Here is a 17869-nt window from a genome sequence, read left to right as displayed (position 1 = left end):
CTTCAACTGTAAATCCTTTGTATTTTGTGGCATTTCAAGGTGATGAGTTGATATGGGGGGATGAAACTTGTCTGTGTGAAGCCTGTTAGAAGACAGTGCTCTGTGCTGCTCAGTTAAGGTTTAGTTAACTGTTAAGTGTTTCATATCTTAATTTCCTTTTTTTTTTTTCAGTTCTGTCTTTTTTCTTTTTTTTTTTCTCTATTCACATCACTTACACTTTTGGGATCTCAAGTCAGTAGTCTTGCTCTCAGTGACCTGTAAGCATACAAATGAACAGATCCAACGCGCTTAGAAATGTTGTTACATGTATTCCTGTAAATGAACATGAATGATATATTATGTCTAGTTCCTTTTCCCCTCTCTCTTTTGATGTTTGAAGACTTAAAGATCACATTAAATGTTTTGTTATTGTTCATCTCTTCAGACTATGGTATAAAAAGAGATGCAAAGAGTTACAGGTCTGGTCTGAAGTGACTTCTTATGTCTATTGAAGATGACCCTACTACTTGCAACTATTGTAATGCAGTTTAGACACATCTAAACTTACACATATGTTTGATATCAAAGTATTATTTTCTAATTACTTTTGGAAACAAGTGACTGCTTTGCTGGAAAATTAATTAAATTCTTGTTAATTGCAGTGGCTTGGCAGCAGGAGAAGATAATGGACAGAGAGGATATATGCTGACATTTGTCATCGCTTACCTTCGGGTAGGTCACATTTTGTCTGCTTGCTGAAACTTTTGTTGGTTGATACAACAAAACAGCTTTTCTTTTGAAGATGCTTTCTCTGAAATCTAAATGCATGTTGCTTTGGTTGATATCTCAGTTCTCCCAGAGGTTGTATCTCTTCCATTTCTGAGTAGTGTTTGCTCATGGAACTTCATCTCAAAACACCATAAAAACATAAATTTATGTGCTCATTAAAAAAATAGCTCCTAATAAGGGTAGAGAAAATTAGATTGAAGCTTCCATTGGTTTATTTAGCAGTTGCTAAATAAACAGATCAGACTTACAAATCTACAGGTTGAATGTAGTCGAAGGCTGGGAGAGTACCTGAAATACTCATGTGCTCACTCAGCTCTTACTTGTCTTTAGATATCTGTTCTTGGCTGTGGTTTGAATCGGAATTCCAGGAGAAATTGACCTTTAGTCTGAATTGCTGCAGCTGTTCTTATGAATTTCAGTCCTGCTGTTTGAGAGCTCTTTTTTTGAGAATAGCATGCACATCCTAAGTTATAGATTTTAAGTGGATTTTATAGTCGGGGAAAAATCACTGAGTTTCCCATTATTTCATCAGGCTGCATGTAAAATGTGCAAAATGCTTGTATTTATTCTACCTAGGTAGGAATTGCATTCCAAATAATTATTTCTATTAGGTGTCATATTGGTTAGGACAACAGACTTCTTGGCTTGATGCTGCATTGATACAAATATTTGATTAATGTAGGCTTACTGACAGTCTGACAATTTGTCTCACTGTAGCCATGACATCAAAATGTTTGTCATCTTTCTTTGAAGAGCTACCCTATTTCCATAATTACAGACTAATGTCACTGGGACAGATGGCTATTTTTGCTAAACAGACTTTCTGTTTTTCTCATAAGAACTAACTGAAGTTCCTCAACTGTTAGCTGTGTAGCATAAATGAGATTCCCAGATGTTGATGCTGAATGTTACTGATAATTTCCTTTTTCTATTTATTAGGACCTTGGCCTGGATTACTATGTAATAGGAGAATCATTTGAGACATCTGTTCCTTGGGACAGGTAAACTGTGATTATTCTTCAGAATTGCTTAGAACTTGTACTTGATTTCATTCAAATTATTCCTAACTCACATTTGCTCATGGGGAAACTTTATTTAATTTAGGCCTTATGTGTGTTGGAGGCACCCTGATGTGCCTCACGTTTTGCACCTGTGTGTTCTTGCTAAAGTTGCTAATAAATTACATGTCAGGATTGTGTAAATCCAATATATGCAAGCATTCTGTGATATTTCAACTCAGGCTAGCTTACTGTAACAAATTTGGGACTTGAAATTGCCCAGTTTAGGAAGCTGGACAACAGTCAAAATAACTGTATTGTGTGATGAGCAGCCACATATGTGGGATCAGCAGTGTATTTGAAACAGACAAGTTCATAGTAAAGGTTAAAAAAATTGTTTAAGTATATTTAAGTTTTTTCTTTCCTGAGCAATGCAGGGAAATGAAAACTGAAAATATAACTTTCTGTCCAAGATTAAGGTCTTTTACCTAATTGGTTGTCTTAGAAGGGACCTTAAGAGCATCTAGTTCCAATCCCACTGCCATGGACAGGGACACCTTCCACTAGCCCAGGTTGCTCAAAGCCTCATCCAACCTGGCCTTGAACATTGCCAGGGATGGAGCAGCCACAGCTTCTCTGGGCAGCCTGTGCCTCACCACCCTCACAGGAAAGAAATTCTTCACAATATCTAATCTAAATCCTTAAACTCTTTGCAGTTTAAAGTTATCCCTTGCCCTGTTGCTGTGTGCCTTTGTAGGAAGTCCCTGTCCAGATTTCTTGTAGAGGCCCCCTTTAGGGACTGGAAGACTGTTGTAAGGTCTCCCTGAGCCTTCTCTTCTGAAGGCTGAACAACCCCAGCTCTCTCAGCCTGTCTTCATAGGAGAGGTGCTCCAGCCCTCTGATCATCTTCATGGCCTCCTCTGGACTCCAACAGCTCCACGTCCTTATGTTGTGGGCACCAGAGCTGGAAGCAGTATTCCAGGTGGGGTCTCAAGAATGCAGAGTGAAGGGCTGTATCCCTTCCCTCTACCTGCTGGTTATGCTGCTTTTAATGCAGCCCCGGATACGGTTGGCTTTCTGGGCTGCAAGCGCACGTTACCATGTTAGAAATAATTAAAGCAAAACAGGTATGGCTTATGACCAGGTTTAATAGCTCATTGCCATATGAGAACTATAACATTTCAAGCTGGCAAACTAGTGATTCCTATCCCTTGAGAAAAAGAGCTTTCATTACCTATTCTACCTCAGCAAACTTACAGGAGAAGTACAGAAAAAGCAATACTAGTGAAGTCTTGATGAGGACTATTCTTGGAACAAAATCTAAGCCAGGTAAAACAGACAATTGCCTGCTAGAACCTGTTTTTATTAGATTATACTTTTCTGAAAAAATTGTTGAAGTTGTGTTTTTAGGAAATTGCATAAGAAGATATAGTAGGTTTTATATTTAATATGTGTTTTGTTGTAGGGTTTTGGACCTTTGTAGGAATGTAAAAGAAAGGATAGTAAGAGAATGCAAAGAAAAGGGTGTTCAGTTTGCTCCTCTTTCCACCTGCAGGTAAGCCTTGCAACAACCTAAATAATTTTTTGAATCTTTGATTAGTAAGAGAACTAAGGCAGAGGTCATCAAACTTGCTAGCTAGTAGGTAAAGTGCATCTATTAATGGTATTACAAACACTAGTAATCTTGATCTTTCTTTTTGACCTGGAAGTGGATTACATGGACAAGTGGATAATTCAAGAGATTAGTAGCGCTTGATTAGTCTTGATACTTACTCATGTTGATATTAATGAGACTTGAGTATAATGACTTATGACTGAGAGTTGAAGCTCTTGGCCTTTAATCATTTGTGAAGTCTGGTCAAAAAGAGTACAAAACTAAAAAAAGTCCACCCTTTTAAATAAGCCAAGTAACTTTCTGAATTGTGTAATGTCATACAGTGGCTGGCTTAATACCATAAAGCTTTGTTTGTAATGCAGTTCTCTTTGACAGGGTGACACAGACTTACGATGCAGGTGCATGTGTCTACTTCTACTTTGCCTTTAACTACAGAGGAATTAGTGATCCTATTCATGTCTATGAACAAATTGAGGTAATGTATGTAAGAGTGATAGTTAAGGGGGCAGGAAAGAAACTGATATCCTATAATATATGCTGAACACATTGGCCAAGCTAACTGATTTTTTCAGGAAGGATCTTCGAAGTCTGTTTGTAAAGGTTTTATCACTAGCAGCTAGGGAAAGAGGTGCACTCTAATAGTGCACCAAGTAGAGAAAAGACTACCAGGTGAGTATGTTAGACATCAGCTTATGAGTGAAGTGTAGGAAAGCTTGAACTGGAGTTTGTTCTTGGATGGCAAAAACTATCAACCATAAAACCCAAATCCATGGGAAACAAGACTTTCTTAGTTTCACTATTTATGAAGCTACTTCTTTCACGTAATACTCAATTAGTCTTTAAAATACGTGGTAAAACTATCAAGATATCAAGATCTTTTATTAACAGTATAGAGAATAATAAATGTGAGGGTCTTTCTTGTGCTATTTTAGAGAATTAACTGCTGTGGTTATTTCTGTTTAGGCCTAGGTAAACACTGATCTAAGTCTGCTATGTTAGATTTGTTGTAACAGATGCCATTTGAAATGTGTTGGCTTTCATAATGTTTATTTTGAAAATCCCCACTTAAATTTATCTGCACACTTGAATTAAAATGCTTACCTGGGTTGCATGCCCTTGATAACTTCTGAAACCTCATACACCTGTGTAAATTAGTACCAGAGCAACCATTTGACTAACAACAAAAATCTTGTGCTTTTGCTGTTGAATAAGTATCTTCTCTTTCCAATTTAGAGGGCTGCTAGAGAAGAAATACTTGCCAATGGGGGTAGTCTGTCACATCACCATGGAGGTAATGTTCTCAGTCTAATATTAGCGTCTTCAATATTGCTAAATATTCATGACTACGTAGAATAGTTTGTAATTGAACTTTGAAAAATATTTTACAGGCATTAACTGAAATTACTGGGGGGAAAAAAGGGGAAGGGCATCTCCTGGCATTCTTCCTAGGAATTTCTTGTGCCTTTGCCAGATTTCCATGGCATATGTCCCTAGACCTTATTTGCTTGATGTCAAATCACACAGTGTGGTGTATTTATGAGCACCAGCCTCAAATCTTTTATAAGAAGTCTATTGGCTTTGTGAGAACCTGAAAACGTAGTTGGTCAGTCTGTCTTAAGCAGCTTCTTCTGACCCTTGTGCATAGATGTATTCAGTTATGAAGACCTCAGCTTCACAGTTTTAAGACAGCTTAGGCTGCTGTGGCTAGGTAAAAGCCATTAGCCTTAAGTTCAGAGTGTTTAGTGAAAGTATCTGCATAAAAGAGCTACTGACCTGAAATGGGCTATGTTGCAACCTACCATTTATTGTGTAATTGTTAGGGAAATATTGATATTATTGGTGTGTTATGATTATTCAATTTCTTTTCTTGGAGTTTGGAAATTGCTTGTCATGAGTTATTAGCCTCTTTGCAAGCTATTTTGTGCTTTTAATATTAAGAACCTATGGCATGTGTAAGGGATGCTTTGTATACCTTATGTATGCTTTTCCCACATATTCAGGTAGCCTAATTTGATTACATGTGTCCTATACAATGCTGCATACTCGGATGCATGCAAGACTTGTGAAGTCAATTTGACTTGTGCAGTGAACTTCTTAAGTGCAGCTTACTGGCTAAGTTAATGTATTTCTTATCTCTCCTCTCTTGGGGTGTTTGGTCACAGAAATAAAAGCAAAGAAGTAGTCTAATGGTATGAAACTAGATAAAAAATTTTGTGATTCTAATAAGGCTCTGTGTGTGTGTGAAAACTGAAAGGTGGAAGCTGTGCCTTAAAACATAATGGCAACTTCCTGGACTTGAAACCTTCAGCTGGGGCTGTTTTCAGACATCTAGCTTTGTGACAGAAACTGAAATTGATTCTGGTTTAGCAGTGTCAGGATATTGAAAGATGTGTAGATGATGATAACATGAGTGAAAACTGCTTCAGGATTTTTTAATATGCTCTTATTTTCCTCTGATTAAATCTTTAATATGTTGGTACACTGGACCAGTCGGTTCTCACATATGAGATGTGGAATTACCTCCTTGATGTACTGTTGTGCTCTCCCCTGCTGTGGCAGCTGTATTTTACTGTGCCTAGCATTTTATCCATTAACTTGCATGCAGCTGGAGCTTGTCATGTGTTTGGAGGTAGTTGCCCTCACCATATGAAACCTTGCTTACTGCGTATGTTGAACAAGAAAAAAAGCTATATAGCATTCTAAAACCCCTGCACATTTGAGCTTTCTGACTCCACTGATACGGAAAACTTGGTTTTTGTTAGACTTCTGCTGCTGTTGTATGCATGACTGCCTCTTATAAATATTTTCAGGTCTGAGTGGTTTTGTCTGGCAGTTCATTGTGTATGATATTCAAGATTCATTTTTTCTAGTTCTTCGCAAAAGCGCTGCTGATAATTAACAGTATTAGTTTTATTTAATGACCTTAAGGCCCTGTCATTCTTGGCACTGCTAAGACTAGCCTATTGTGTGGGGTAAAAGAAAATACTGGTGCAATTTCTTGTAGTATTTGTCTTGTAATTGTGATTAATAACAGTTGTTTTCACTATCTGGAAGCAGTCAGGCTACTTTGTCTGCCTACAATCACCCTGTGATAAATGGAGCTGTTTTAACTCTGGTTTTGTGTATCAAAGAAAACAGATGTAGTCTGGGACTCGAGGCTATAGGAAATACAAAGCCTGCTTAAGTCAATCTTCATACACTCCTTGAGTGAAGAAGTGGTCATATATGACAGTTTGAGATGGTTAAAGCTCTAAATTACATCTGGGAAGTACTAACTGTAGGTAGATGCGTAACTACAATTACAGTTAGAACTGAAATCATAATACTTTTAACCTTATGAAGAGTCATTTCAGAAAGACTTTAGTTTGGATTCTGCTTTAATCTCAGTGTCTCTTCTCCCCTTCATCCAGGCTAATGAAAAATATTGTAACTTTTAGGCAAGACTCTCTAAAGGTAGCAATACTGTGAGAAGGTTTACATGTGTGTCCTTCCTTAGCCCCCCGATGGGTTTTGAGACTTAAAATTTGTAAGAAGCATAACATTTTTTGTTAATGGATTACATTAATGATCACACCTTACAATATGTAAGAACAACACATCGCCACAGAGAAAGTGCAGAAGTGTATCAATATCAGCCTTGTACAGAAAGCATCTCATGGACACAAGAAGCTGTAGTGAAGACAGATACATGTGTGTAACAAATTTATCCTTTCAGTGTAACAATTACTTATTTTGGGGTAGAATATACAGATTATATTTTTTATAAATCTGCGTAGAATTTCTATGATATTGCAACTTAAATGACTTTAATCAAATTGTCCTTTTTGAAGTCCTTCTCACTTTCAACTTTCAAATATTTAAATCTAATTGGTAAGTGTCATGGCAGGAGTGGCTTTCCTACTTTAATGTTAGCATTTAACACTTGATAAGGTTTTGGTTTATATAATGAACTAGAACTTGCATTTAGGAAGAATCAGGCATATTTGTTGCTATAAAAATACACCCAAAATGCATAGCTGATCAGATAGGCACTTCTTACGCAGGGAGAATTCAGCCATTCTCCGGTATGTCAGAAATAGAGCCATATAGAGGAGGTACCAGATATTTTTATGATCCTGACAGTCTTGTTTAAATGTAGTAGGTCTGTTGTTAAATTTGTTGTGAACAAACTGCTGAAAGGTTTAATGGTTTTAAAGTAATGTTTAATGTGTGACTTTGAAGTAGTTTCTTTTGCCTCCTTTTTCCATTTTACCTAAATGATGTGTCATAACATGTGACTTCGTAGACGTTTTTTGAAATGCACTTCAAAATCAGATGTTCTAGTTGTAGCATTCCCCTTGTCTCCATTTCCTACAGGAGATTTTTACAGTCTTCACCTTGACTTGACTATGTCCTACACTTAGGAAAGGGATAGTGCATACCTCTGAACACAGTTTGATCCTTCAGCTTTTCTGGCAATTGAGTATCTTCAGATTTGAGTCATGTAAGTAAGGGTTGCTAGAGCCAGTTAGCTTATAGTAATTTAGCATTTAAAAAGCAACATTAGGAATGCCAATTTCTTGTATGTATAAGATTAAGTTTAGATAAATGATTCTCTAATCATTAGGACAAGCCTTAAAACCACCCATATGATGTGTCACACCTTGCATTCTTAATTCCTGTTTTATAAAATACATGCTTTTTTTGTATACATAATTTGATGAGCAAGTATCAGTAGATATGGTTCCTATATAAATACAATTATAACCCTTTAAGAGTACAGCATCAGAAGGGAGCTGGCTGGACTTGAGCCTGATTTCCTCTGTATTACCAAGCTAAGCACCCATGTAAAACTAAGGAAGAGTGTAAAAAATTCATGATAGATTGTTTCCCTTGCAGGGAATGTTTTAACTAAAACTGGTTACTTACGGAAGCAATTACCAGCTTATGAGTTTGAGGAAAATACCCCCATTTAGCCACTTAAAGTAATAGAACTCATTTTCATCCACTTTCTAGACAAATTGACTAGAGTAAAGGTTAACCAGGTAGACCCTGTTCCATATGTTTAGGTATAGTATCAATTTCCTGCCAGTTTATGTAGAAAAACTAAAGAGAAAAAGTAAAAAAATATCCAAACCAAAAAAAAAACCAAACCAAAAAAAACGCAAAAAAACCCAGCCAACCAAAACAAACCACAAACCCCCAAAACCCAAATCAAACAAAAACCCCAAAACAAGCAAACAAAAAACCCAACACCCCCCCCACCTTATCTGCATTCAGTTGCATGTTTGACATTGCAATTCCTTGGCATCATTAAGAGACTGTGGCTTAACTATACACTGAAGTAATTAACCCACAAACTACAAAATCTGGAATTATAAAATTCTCTTATGGGGAAAGTTGAACACATTTTTTCCTCTATGCAGGAACATTATCTTCTTACTTGGAGACTGATTTTAAAACTAGATACTTTGATTTTAAAACCAGAGCTTGCTGTACTGATTAGTTTAAATTGTGACATTTGTGAGGCATAGAAGGTAACCTTATGTGATAAGGCAGTTGTATTTTTCTACTTAGTCAGTTGAAAGTCTTAATAAAATAGGCGTCTTCAGTGCCTTTTTCACCAAAGAGATGCAAACAATTTTGATTAATCAACATCTTAGTTGTTTAGATATCAAGTGAAAATGTGGAAGATGTTACAGTGATTGTAATTGTTAATTAATTACATAGTAGATGTCAGGTATGCTGGTCCAGTCTATTCCAGCACTACCAGAGTATTAGATGAATGCACTGACCTTTCTCAGTATTGCAGCTTTCTCTGGAAGTGTAATAACCTCTTCAGCAGTTTCTAAGAGCAGAGAGATGCTTTCAGTCAGCTTCAGTAAGAGCCCCATCCTTCTTATGACCTCTTTTTGCTTCTTGTTTTCCGAAGCTGTTGTTCTGCAGTAACTGTCTCTGAGTTGAAAGGGCTGGAGCAGAGAAAGTCCGGAGCCATGTGCAGTGCCACTATGGCCTGTTTCCCCTGAGACCAGGCACTGCTACACATCTGTTCTGCATGGGTGTAGAATCTATCCTGGGTTCCATCAGTTACATTAAAACTTTCCTTACAGGACTGTTCATATGTGTCCAAATACTTTACATTCCAGAGTGAGAAAAGCAATTGCGGCCTGCTGTTTGCTAGGTCCATCCTTGGCAGCAGGGCATTTTGCAGCTATCCAAAAGCATTTTCAAGAATGAACAAGTGTAACTTTTATGACCCAGGAGAACTATACTCCCGTTTTACCATCTTTGTGGCCAGCAGGTATGTGCTGACTTGACAAGTAGTTACTTGTTAAGCTACTACAAATTGATTGTACAACATTATGCTGATTTGAGAACCTTAATAATATTATGATGTATCAGATAGAATCAGGTGAATTTGGTCTCACTTTTTAATTGGGAAAAGTATACAAGGCTGATAGTCTGTAAGTGGTAGATGCTTGGATAAAACCTGGTTCTGTGCATTGTTGCATGTCAGTTCTAGGTAAATGGCATCATCTAGGCCTAAAACTAAAATGTCTACTTTCTGTAGGCTAGAAATAGAAAGGCGGTTTTCTCTAGTCTGTGGTAAGATCAGGTTTAACAGATCTTTTATTACTGGGGAAGCTCATGCTTCCTTATGAGCTGTTCTTTGGCTAGGGTTAGAGTGGAGTTCAGCTGCTTTACCACTTAGAGTTATTCCTACATTCATGGTAACATCATTTACTATTAGGGCATTTTCTTCTTCCTTTTCCCTTCTCATCCTTGAAGCTAATCGGATCATCCTATGGAGAAGGAGGAGAATACTTACAGGGCAGCAGTAACCCAAAGTGAAATAAATATAAACATTGCTTTTCTAAGTGGTGCTCTCAGGTGCACAAAGCCTTTCCTTCACTTGGTCTATTTTTCCATTTAATCAGATGGACCAGTGTAGAATTCAAAGAGTGAGATTGCTTCAGTGCTTTTTAACTCTAATTAATATGAAAACTTGAGTAGCTGAGAAATCCATGTATTATTGACGTGAACAGTAGAAGCAGAGGCTCAACCCACTGCTATCAAGGGGTTAAAATCTTTTCAGTGAAAATGTTTGTGAAGGACTGCTGGTAACTGTAGTACAGCTTTTTTTTCTTTCCAGTTCACTAATCAAATGTATGTTAGATTTATTATTGCAAAAGTATAAACCATAGAAAATTTGACAAGATAGATGTGTAAATTATCACTTTGACAGAACTAATGATGCACTCCAAACACCTTCTGTTTTCCAGCACTTGGTGAGCGACTTCATTAAATATGCAACGACTGGTGCTGCTCAGACAGTAGTTCAGTTCCTTGTGGAATTGCATTATTACTGGAGGTGTAAAAGAGGCAGGCATGCTAGCTGTTGGGCATCCTGCTGTGATTCTAATGTGCTCCATCTTGTTGGAGCAGTTGTTTGCAGTCTTTTCAGGACAATTACATCCATAACCACAGGACACATTCACTGAAACTATATTACAGATAACAGTTGAGAATGGTAATGACTGTTCTTCAGCTGCTTGTATAAGAGCCAGTGTGAGTGACCTGAGGTGATGGTCAAGCCACGTCCGTGATTCTTTTTTTGTAGCTGTCGTATTAAATTTCCCCAGATAAAATTTCACTACATCAGCGTGCTCAGACAGTCACGTTGTAGTGATGGTGTATTTACAGATGGGTTTTTGGTTTTTGTTTTGTTTTTTCTTGAGCTGGGATGCAAAATACAACCAGAGTTCCTACCACATGACAGATTATTTTGTCCTTCAGTTATGATCTTCGCTCTTGACACACATGCTGCTAATAGTAGTTTTCTAGCAAACTGCAAATTTCATTCTTTCTCACATTATTTTCTTTTCAGTTGGCATGTGACTAGCTCATATTCCTTAAGGTATAAACAAATATACCCTGTTCTCCAGAGGTGTCCCTGTAATTTATTATTCTGATGACAGTTTGATGGTTACACTGAGAACAGGGCACAAAAGATGGCTTGAATTTAGCTTCAGATACTCTTAAAGCATCTGTCTCTCAAACCTTTACTATATTGCTTCATACTGACAAATGGATTTCAGGCTGACAAGTTAAATGCTAGAGTGTGCTTAATGAAAAAAATGTCCTTTATTTTGAATGATCTGTTAAATCAGAGTTGATTAACTTGGTTAATTAGCAAGTGAACACTTGGCCATTTAACAGGACTATTGTGAGACTTAGTGAAATGAGTTTTTAAATCGCTGGTGTTTCAGCCTTCCTTTGTATTTGGTATATGTTGTGACTATCTGTTTTTAGATGGAAAAATAATCTCTTATGTAATTAATGATTTGAGCAATTTCCAGCCTGTGTAAAAGTTTTTGAATACAATAAGATATTTTGGGGTTTTTTTTAAGTAAGTGTTTGCTAAGCAGAAAGCTTAAAACTTTTTTTTTACTATTGAAACCAATACTGGTTTAAGTTAGATTATTGAGTTATGTTTTCACTTTAAAGTAATCAAGGGGTTCTTCTTTTTAGTAATCCCCTGTACAGTTTCCTACTTAAAATTAGTTTGGTGGCTTTTTAAAACGTATTATGGATTCCCTATTTTAATAGATATTTCAGCCTAAACTTCCTCTGAATTTCATAGTTTCTAAAGAAAGTAGACAGTGTGGAACACAGTCTTCCTCTGGGAGTATGCTGAGCTTAATGAGCTTGATAGTCTGGTGGGCTCAATAAATCAAATAAAGCAAAACATTTCTCATTTTTGAATAAAAGCATTTATCACACAGTGTTTATTCATTCATGGTCACAAGATTGATTTGGCTCCTACAATCCTGTCATATATTGAAACACTTTGTTTTTGTTTTTCCAGTAGGCAAATTGCGGAAGCGCTGGATGAAGGAGAGCATCTCTGATGTTGGCCTGGGAATGCTGAGATCTGTTAAAGAATATGTGGACCCCAATAACGTCTTTGGAAACAAAAATCTTTTATAAAGCCCTGCACAACATGATGTACTAAAACTTCTTCGAAATTACTGTTGAAAATCCTCCACTTTCATTGTACTGATATCCCAGTAATCAAATATAACATAGACTAAACTTTAAAAACTAGTGACTTTTATATTTTATTTTTTTTTTGCTACCTTATTCCCCTCCCCCCAATAAAGTGTAATCATCACTGTTAATGTTTACGGATTTTTACTTACCGTGCTCTTACACTTTGTGCCCAGTGGGTTGGTTAAGAGTTATTACCAAGCAGGAAATGCAAACTTGGTTTTCCAAGTTTGGTTAGGCAACACAGTTGACAGTAGTTTCAATGCTGGATACTGCCAGATGTTTCTTACTAAAGCCTCCCCTGCAAGGAGAACAAAGACTGACAACAGTATTTTCTACAAAAGCAGCTGTTCAACCCAGCCTCTTGCTAAAGGAAAGCTGCTAAAGAGACAGATGAGAAAACACCAAGGAGTACTTCACTGTACTGGAGGATTAAATGTGTAACAGGCTTGTAACCACCCAACACTTTAAGTACAAATGTAGGCTTTGATAAAAAAAAAAGACTATGTAAGTCAAAATATGTCTAAAAACTCAGTCTCTCACTGTAGTCCTATTGGGAAATCTTACACAATTGAGCTGTTCTGAGTTGTATTTGCATTGCTGGGATAATCTTAAATTAATTGTAGGTCAGTCACTAAGTTTTGTACAATGGACATTTCTCACTGTATGTTGAAAACAGGTCTGTAACAAAACTTTGTGTTCATCTGTACTTCAGTCCTAGTGTGTATGGGGTTTGCTCCTGTTTATTTTGCAGAGATGCAAAATAATCTTTTTCAGTTAAAAATAATGTTTTGGCTATTCAAATGAAACTGCCCAGCACTGTCTTTTGAAACAGTCTTAAGAGTTTAATAAAACATTTAAGTGGACAATATACTGTCACCCTGAAAGTGAGATTTCCCTTTTTAGTTTTGTACACTTTCGTATGGCCTTTATGAATCGTTCACTTCACAAGTAGCCACAATTTTAATTGTCCATTAAACTTTAAGAAAACAAAAATTTTTTGAGCAGTATTGTGTAAGAGTACGCATTTTTACACTGAAACTTGAATGTTAATCAGTAAAACTAAAAGTATTTATGAATACTCATGATCCATTTTTAAGGTGGGTTCTTTTCTTAAATTATCCAACTTTTTGATAATTAATGTATATGACTGCAGAGGATGGAAAAAATACAGACTACCCTCTCTGTAGGCAACTGCTTCACAGGTATAGTGTCAGTTTGGACACCTTTTGTATTGGTAGTGCCCTTAATGAGGAGAAGAAATGAAATTGCATTTTGTTTTTAAACTCTTTTAGAATACTGTCTAATTAGTTTTGGTAATATACTAAAAAGAGTATAAAATGCTTGAAAAATACTGCATATCGGACAACTTTGCACTTGTTTAAAGACCAATTTCAATGCTACAATTTAAATTATCAAAAAATGTGAACACTCAAAACCACTTTAAAATGGATGCTCTCAAGGTACATAAGGGAAAAGTTTATGATCCAGAAGTCACGAAACAGAATATTAATGTTATATTTGCAGTGCAGCTGGATTTATTTCCAATGGGTTTTGTTTCACAACATTTCAACATAAAAATCTATTATTTTCTATTTTTGCTTCTGGCCCCCAGAGTTCATATTTCGGCAGCAATGAGAACAATACAGGAGTAGTCTGGTTTAGGAAGCTGAGTCTTTGCACTGTGGTTAAGTGTTCCTTACGTACACAATGGTGTCTCAGCAAAGTTTATGCAAGAGACTTCTTTATCTTGCATGCTGCATTATGGTGACTACATGGCCACAGCTGGTGTCTTGCTGATGACTTGTATTGCTCTGACACAAGAGACCTTTCTAGCAGTTGGTAAATATAAAAGGTATTTATGTGCCTCAGTGAAAGTATATGTCTATGATGAAGAATCAATTTTGACAGAAAGTGTGTGAAGCCTTTTTGCAGAATGACAGCACAAACAGAACTAAACCAAGTAGTCGCAGCTCAGTAATACCAGTCTCTTATGATTTTGACATAAGTACAACACAACTCAATTTTCTAACTATGGTTTCCTTACTCCTTTTCTGTATGTAAAGATACATGGGCAAAACCGCTTATACTCTCTATTTCTAACCTTTAAGTAGCTACTGGCTTCTGAAGTGATTTAAAATGCAGTAAAGATTTTTACTGCATGTCAGTTGTCCTATGGGAAGGTGAAATATCAGGCTGTAAGGGTCCCAAAGCAATGTCACTGGATAGCTCTGAGGAAAAGATTAACTACAACTGTAATGGCTATTTTCTTTTTTTTTTTTTTCTAACGGCCACTCTACGGTTGTCTTGCTGAATATTTTTCTATCTTACAAACTGGTCAGAGCTTGTTGAAACGCATGTATTGTTGACTTGTCTTTAACTTCACATTTAAATTTATAATCAAAGTAGAGGAAAGCGTCAAGTTTAGGAGACCTGGAAACACATGCATCATTACTAGTCTTCCACTACTCTTCCTTGCTGTCTCTTTCTAAAGATTTCACTTCCCTTAGCTGCAGCCTGTTCAGAGGTGGAGTTTGATCCATGCAGATCAGAAGCATATCTTGGCATAACATATCACTTTTTCATTCATTCGACTGTTTTGGCTGTATGTAGGTTGCAAGCAGTTTTAATTAATCTTCTCATGACTTCCAATTACTCATTTACTCATAAATTCCAATTCTGCTTTCTTTGAAGAGGGAAAGGTGCAGAGTGAGTATGCTTTGACTGGGCAATGTATTTAAGTTGGAGAGACCTTTATAAAAGTTTTGAGGGGGAAGAAGAAAATCTGTTAGAAATTGGTCCAGGGTCTAAATCTTACAGTCAAAGAAAAACATGACTCTTCTTGCATAACTTACAGTATATTTCTGAGTTAGAGATGTCATCTTTGCCTTATAGCTGTGAACAAAGGCCAGGCCAAATAGTTCTTCCATAGCAATGTTAATTAAGTGAAACAAATTTCAAAGGCAGCGATACATTAGCACTGAAATCCAGAAAACACAATTTGCTTCTCAATCCTGGAAATGTTTGTTTACCAAGGTAACTTAACTTTCTGCAAATAAAGCCAAACTTTGTCATTTTAGTGTGAGATTAACTGTAAAACATCAATTGTAATGTTAAGAAAATATAGAACCTTATATTATTAATAAAAAAATGGGCCTAAACAATTACGTGGTTCTGTGCTGAAACTAAACAAATACATTCTACTAACTTGTCATATTTGGTTCACTTTACCGTGATGGTGAGCTCTTACCTAAGGAAGACTATTAGGAAGGTTTTGACACTTGCAGAGAGAAATGAGATTGAATTTGTAAATGTATGGCAATAGAAGCTTTGCTTTTGTGTCCCATGTAAAGCAAAATGAGAGAATTTCAGTGAAGGAAAGGCAGATGACCAAACAAACACCAGTCTACTCAGCTGAAAAATTTTACTTCCTCAGTATTCACTGTTTGGGCAGCAAAGGGACTGCATTCAACTTCTCTAGGAAAGTTCTCCTAATATAATACAGGGACATACCTTGTCTGATTTAGCTTTCCCATATTTCAAAGACCCATTGTATTATGCTGTTGCAAAGAGGTGTGCAGTCTCCTGCTGTTGATCTCATTTAAGACCTCCTTGTTGCACGGCCTGGAATTTACTTAGAAGTTCAATGTGCACGAATGCATCATGTGTGAGCAGAAGAGTTGTTTCTCAGCTATCTGCTTCATTGCTATAAAGCCTTTATGCTCTTTGAGCTAAAATGGCTGAAATCATGTCTTGCTTGAAGAGCTATTGTCTTAGTTAACGCAGTTTCTTCAGTGCACATTGTTAAAAACCCACAAAAGTCACAGCATGCAGGTGACAGGCGAACTAATGACATGGTTCAGTTTGTATAACTATAACAATTTCTCAATATGATCCAAATTTCTTTTGGGTGCTTTTTCACAGGAAAGCAAAAACTACCTGACATCAAGCATTTTATTTGTGTTTCCCTTTTACTAACAGCATAAAAATGCAGGGTTTTTTACTTGGATCTAGATAGTCTCAATTTGAAGGAGACCTTAGATGATGATATACTTGTCTCAGGATGACAGCCAGATTCCATCAATGTTCTCTTTGTTTAAAAGAAGTAAGTTTTATAAAAACTTAGACCTGAACTCACAGCTGTGTAAATACTACGGCTCACTGTTCATGGTTTTGTAGTCCCAACACAGATTCTGAATTCCACATTACCTTTAACATAAATTGACGTCTTTCCCTAGCCACTTTATGGAGACCAGAATTGGCAGGTAGTTGCTTTGTTTGGGTTCAGCCTCAAGGTCTGTTGCGGTGCTCAAGAGCAGAGGTGATCAAAGATACTTTTCAAAAATGTTTGCCATAATGTCTTTGAAAAAGACTAGTGCTGTCCTTTTGAAATTAAAAATTCAGTTTCAGAAATGTGGGTTATAATATTTAAAATTGTATTGTTACTTGCAATAGTCATCAATACAAGCTGCAATAACATGTACCTCTACTGAAATGCTGTGAAATGTCTTATTTATGAATTTGGTTTTGCACTTTGGAAAAACGAAGCATTGAACTTTTTATGGGAACTTTATGAATGTTTCATTTTAATTCAGAATAAAACTAAATTTGTTTCAATTGACTGTTCAGCAATTCCAGTATGACATTCCTATTTGGGTAGTATTCAGCCTATTTCTACCTTCATGGTAGTATGTAGTAGCATGTCCCCCCACACACATATGGGGACATAGCAGCTTTTAAATTAATGCATTTATTGTAGTACTATAAAGTATCATAGCAACCTTCTTAAAGGATAAAGCATACTGATCTCTGCAATGAAGTTGTGTGTATGCAAAAAGATGATGGACAAAACCTGATGGTGTGACTGTAATGCAAAATTTAAACTGATGCTTTTAGAGCTTCAGATTAAATTAGGAAATAAGTGAAAAATGGTTTTGTTTAAAAAATCACATTTTAAAATTAAACTATTTTCTAATGATGAAGAATGTCAAGTGATCATCACAACTTTGCAGTTCAGTATCATCTGACTTGTCCTGGTGCAGCTGACCTCCTGAAGCAAATTCTAAAGGGGATGGTCTCAAGACGGGGTTTTGATAAAGCTACTCCAATTTCAGGCTGCTGGAAGAGGTTGGCTCTATGCCCATGACACTGAAACTGTGGATAACTGGTGTTGCTATTGCTAGCTTCAGCAACGTAATATTCAAAGCCATTTGAAGACAATGAATGGCATTGATGTTACATATTAAATGAAGTTCAGCAAATATTCAAAGCATAAAGGGCTATCTGCTAAGTTCAGTTATGCATAAATTGGATATTGATAGTGGCATTGATAAATGCAATCTTGACTAGATGCAAGCCTGAGGATGTGGGAGTAATGAGAAGGTACAAACACAGCCGTTGACCTTTCTCCCTCCCATTCCCTGGCAGCAGCCAGCAGTGTTTCCTGTCTCACTTAGTT

General features: G+C 36.6%; 1 protein-coding gene across 3 annotated transcripts in view; it reads left to right on the top strand.

Moving 5' to 3' along the window:
• The window catches only part of AGPS (alkylglycerone phosphate synthase), a 64201-nt gene extending 47173 nt beyond the window's left edge, over window positions 1-17028 (top strand). For all 3 annotated transcript variants that reach the window (XM_062629381.1, XM_062629380.1, XM_062629382.1), the window contains 6 exons: window positions 642-711; window positions 1708-1769; window positions 3232-3321; window positions 3757-3856; window positions 4615-4672; window positions 12230-17028. In XM_062629381.1, the coding sequence (XP_062485365.1) occupies window positions 642-711; window positions 1708-1769; window positions 3232-3321; window positions 3757-3856; window positions 4615-4672; window positions 12230-12351 (502 nt within the window). In that variant the 3' untranslated portion in view covers window positions 12352-17028. The remainder of the gene's footprint in view (window positions 1-641; window positions 712-1707; window positions 1770-3231; window positions 3322-3756; window positions 3857-4614; window positions 4673-12229) is intronic.
• The last annotated feature ends 841 nt before the right edge of the window (window positions 17029-17869 follow it).

The sequence above is a fragment of the Pezoporus occidentalis genome, unplaced genomic scaffold (assembly GCF_034315485.1).
Source record: "Pezoporus occidentalis ecotype Australia unplaced genomic scaffold, CSIRO_AGI_Poc_V1 ctg332, whole genome shotgun sequence".
NCBI lineage: Eukaryota > Metazoa > Chordata > Aves > Psittaciformes > Psittacidae > Pezoporus > Pezoporus occidentalis.
This window is presented reverse-complemented; position numbering and strand designations above follow the sequence as displayed.